At 34.8% G+C, this 3,989-nt stretch overlaps 1 protein-coding gene across 1 annotated transcript; it reads right to left on the bottom strand.

Moving 5' to 3' along the window:
* Positions 1 to 656: 656 nt before the first annotated feature.
* Positions 657 to 3,554, bottom strand: LOC136825050 (CD209 antigen-like protein E). The gene is made up of 3 exons (XM_067081105.1): positions 3,454 to 3,554; positions 1,518 to 1,703; positions 657 to 975 (listed from the first exon to the last, which is right to left on the bottom strand). Exons 1-3 carry the CDS (start codon positions 3,524 to 3,526, stop codon positions 719 to 721), a joined length of 516 nt encoding a protein of 171 aa, XP_066937206.1. The 5' UTR covers positions 3,527 to 3,554; the 3' UTR covers positions 657 to 718.
* Positions 3,555 to 3,989: the final 435 nt, after the last annotated feature.

The following is a 3,989-nucleotide window of genomic DNA, read 5'->3' as shown; positions in this document are numbered from 1 at the left end:
AGAGAGAGAGAGAGAGGAAATTTTTAACAGTCGTCATTCAGAGTTATCCTGGGCAGCGCCGGTTTGGTCAGCTATTTAGATATAGAAAGGACTTATTCACTTTCAGACTATTATAAGAAGAGATCAAGTAAACTTAGTTGTTTCTGTAACTGATCGAAGGTATAACTTGAGGTAGGTAGTTTGAGGTTAACTATATTAAGAGGAGGATTAGAAAATATTCAATTTATGGATCATGGCAAGTTGTTCATGAAGAAAAGGAAGACCAATCTAAATGGGGATAGGGTAGACGGGGTATCAACAGCTATGAGTACAGAGGTAAATAACCATAAAATTAACATTAATAGGTCCAAGAAAAACACTAGAAAGTTTTGGTTGTCTGTCGAGTGCGTTACAAGTGTAAAGAGTGACAGTAAAAGGCTCTCGTTATTCTTGGTTCTGCGAGAGTGTTGACCTGAATAGAAGGTGTTAGAGAAAGCGGCAGATGAGTAAATGTTATATTTCTTGAGAAACAGCTGAGAATTTACAAGGATTCCCAACTATCACGTAGCTTTCTCCTTGTATATATGTATGTATTTACTCATAGATGCATACATAAATTCATATGAACTTACGCTCATTTTTTGAAGGAAGGAAGATTTAAAAGAACATACCACTAATAATTATAAGCACATTTATTTATGACTCCATTGTGATTATGGAGTACCAATAAATTTCAGTTCTATGATAATCTTTCGAGCTCATACTGGCATATGAATCCCCTTTCATATCCAACACAAGGAACAAGTGCAAACCTCCATCTGGGAAAAACTTCCTTGCTATTTCTGTAAATTTCGAGGCATGATGTGTTTGTCAGTTCATGAGGGTCCTCGTTACGCCAGTAACTTTTCTCAGCATCCAAAGGCCTTCCATCGATCCAATACCATAGTCCCTTGTGCAGGTGATCTGATCCACCTACCCAATAGTAGTCTTGGCTTCCTGGAATAGGAATAGTGCCTTTCAATCACTGCAAAGGAACTTCTTATGGAAATCTGACTCCTTTAACTTTTTATCTTTATTCTTCCATGTGAAAGTCAATAGAAGGTTTCAGTTTCAGAAGACATGTTCGAGAAAATTTTGTATAAAATGGATTACATACATTCAACAATACTTTATAGGTTAAAATATCTTCATAAAGTAACATAATCTACCTTTGTTAAGAGATCGATTATTTAAAAACTGACTTTGTTTTTCCTATTTTCCATTTGCTTGAAAGACATGCACCATCGTCAGATGCAAGAGAACATAAATATATACATCATATCATCTTGAACAACCTAGCTGGCCACAGATTCGTGTATGGGTGTATACATGATTTATATAACAAATATATTTATACAAAATTTCATTCCTTTAATGACCGGTCTATGCCCACAGTGAATGAAACTGCTTGTGTATACATAATATGTGTACAAAAATACTTGTAGGCAACTTAAAACGCATTCTTCATCAGCATTGAAAAGACTGCATTAATGGCTTACCTAATTGTCCAGCACGTCTAAACACACGGTACCAATCCTCTGGAGTAAGGTCGAACACTGCCAAGTCGACTGAACGACTGCTACTCAGGCTTCTGCAGAAATCTCTTGCCTCTTGCCATTCTAAAGCATTCTCCACAAAAAGATAACAGCGGTCACCCAGCAGCTCGAATCCATCTGGGCACAGCTCTGAGAAATTGAATTGCCTTTAAAATGACAACCTAAATCGCCATTTAGAAATCGTATTCGTTGTGCGCATAATTCCTTTACCTGTGTTACATCAGTTACCGTGATATTACTGTGGTAGAAATATACTTATAATACGTCAGATAGAAATGAAGGAAATGAGACCTTATCAATGGGAGGTAGAATAACTGAGTAATGACGTTAAAAGTGACTTTTGACAAAGTGAAATAAACACATATATTTTTAATGAGGACAGCTACTATGGTGATAATAACGTGTCTACCCAAGTTAGCTGAACAGAAAAGGGTAGTTGTGATAGTTGCTCTGAATGCAAAGTTACATGACAGAGAATGAGCTACAGGTGATGGAGGGAGCTAATAATTAATTATACTGGTGCACTGTTAGTTAATACACCAGGAAAGGTATATGGTATGGTTTTTTTTCAGAAATTAAAACACATAAGAGAAGGGCATATAGAGGAAGAACAGTGTAAATGTAGGCAAGGAAGAGGGTATTCAGATAAACATTTGCTATAAAGTATTATGTGAGCAGTTTGGGCCTCATAAAATCCTATGATAGAATCGTTATAGAGGCGATCTTGAATGAGTTGGGAATGTATGGTGGAGAAAGATGAGTTACTGAGTAATTAAAAATTTTTACCATAGAAGTGAAATGTCTGTTAGAATATTTAGGCAAAGAGTGACTGGTTTGGGATATAACTGTGCCCTAGACAAGAGTATTATGTCACAGTAGCTCCTCAATATCGTTCATTGGACAAATGGTATAACTTAGGTAAAGGACAGTAGATATAAACTCAAGGTTTCAGGACAGGATATTAGACATTTCAGATGATACAATGGTAATTATTAGTGAAGGGAAAGTGGTAAAAAAGAGGCAAAGGCTGAGAAGAAATGTAGGCACAAGTAAGCTTAAGTGGCAATCTAGGTGATGGAACAAAGAATTACGATTAGTGGAAGATTGAAAGTGGTCGATTCGTATAAGGATTTGGTAGTAAATATGATGGATGACGGTCGGATGAGAAAAGAGGTCAAACAAAAAGCTATTAGAAGGGTCTGCAATAGATTTCAAAGAGTCTAATTTTGTTTTCTGTGGAAGTAATGTAAATTGCATAAGGGGGTTCTTGAGTCTACTGTCCATCACAAAAATGAACTTTGGATATTGGGTACGAGAGCAATAAAAAATAGTAGCTGTTGTGAGGAAATGTTTGTATAATTTATGCGGAGTGAGAAGAATTGTGGCAATGAGAAATATGAAGATACATAAAAGAAATAGTGAAAAGGCTAGCTCTGGAGAAAGGAGGATAGGAGTATTTTGAGAGTCTGTTCATGTGAAGGAATGGACAGTGAAGGCTGGGAAAAGAGTGCATAACTGAGAAGTGTCAGGAGGAAGGTGTAGAGAAAGACCTTGGAATGGCTGTACAGATGACTTGAGAGAAGTCTTGAGAAGGAAGGACTTTGATCTGCAGGAAGCGTGGGAGTGTGTGCTTTCAAAGGGCGAATGGTGCTACTTTGGAGATGAAAAACCACTGGCTATGTTTCAAGATCAATTACTGCTGCAGTTTGTTAATGGCCCCTGTGTGCTTGTCCATGGGAATAGATTTCATCTACTGAAATAATAATAATAATAATAATAATAATAATAATAATAATAATAATAATAATAATAATAATAATAATAATAATAATAATAATAATAATATCACCCTTACTATAATTATCACCCAAATTCCTACCTGATACAGAAACAGAGATCTGAAGAAAGAGGAACAACAGCGCGTATCGCTCCATTGTGCCTTTGCATATCATCGTCAGAAGGGAACGGCTTTTAAATACACGCTTTGGCGTTATCTGAGGTGACAAAGGTTCTTTGCAAAAATAAAAATCAGTTCCATGGGAAATAAACGGCTGTCTTTTAACGAGATATCACCTGAGAAAAGCTCGATATTTTTCACAGCACTCTTTTTTAAATCAAAATTAAATTTGTTTAATAAGGCGCGTATTTTGTGCCTCATGATATTCCACACCATTTATATATTGGAGTAATAAATGTATGTATGTATGTATATATATGTATATATATATATATATATATATATATATATATATATATATATATATATATATATATATATATATATATATATATATATATATATATATATATATATATATATATATATATATATATATATGTCAAAAGAGCTGAGTATAAACCACTGAATTTTCAAACGTTCATACCTAAATCATGACAGGAAAAATATACAAGGAA

The sequence above is a fragment of the Macrobrachium rosenbergii genome, chromosome 36 (assembly GCF_040412425.1).
Source record: "Macrobrachium rosenbergii isolate ZJJX-2024 chromosome 36, ASM4041242v1, whole genome shotgun sequence".
In the NCBI taxonomy this organism is placed as follows: Eukaryota; Metazoa; Arthropoda; class Malacostraca; order Decapoda; family Palaemonidae; genus Macrobrachium; species Macrobrachium rosenbergii.
The sequence above is the reverse complement of the archived record's forward strand: the minus strand, read 5'-3'. Positions and strand labels throughout refer to the sequence as shown.

Bases quoted from the DNA above. Each gene is read 5' to 3' on its own strand.
- LOC136825050 (XM_067081105.1), bottom strand. From the start codon at position 3,526: ATGATATGCAAAGGCACAATGGAGCGATACGCGCTGTTGTTCCTCTTT. The intron at 1,704-3,453 runs GTAGGAATTTGG...TCAATTTCTCAG, and splicing joins GATCTCTGTTTCTGTATCAG to AGCTGTGCCCAGATGGATTC. The intron at 976-1,517 runs GTAAGCCATTAA...TTCCTATTCCAG, and splicing joins TAGACGTGCTGGACAATTAG to GAAGCCAAGACTACTATTGG.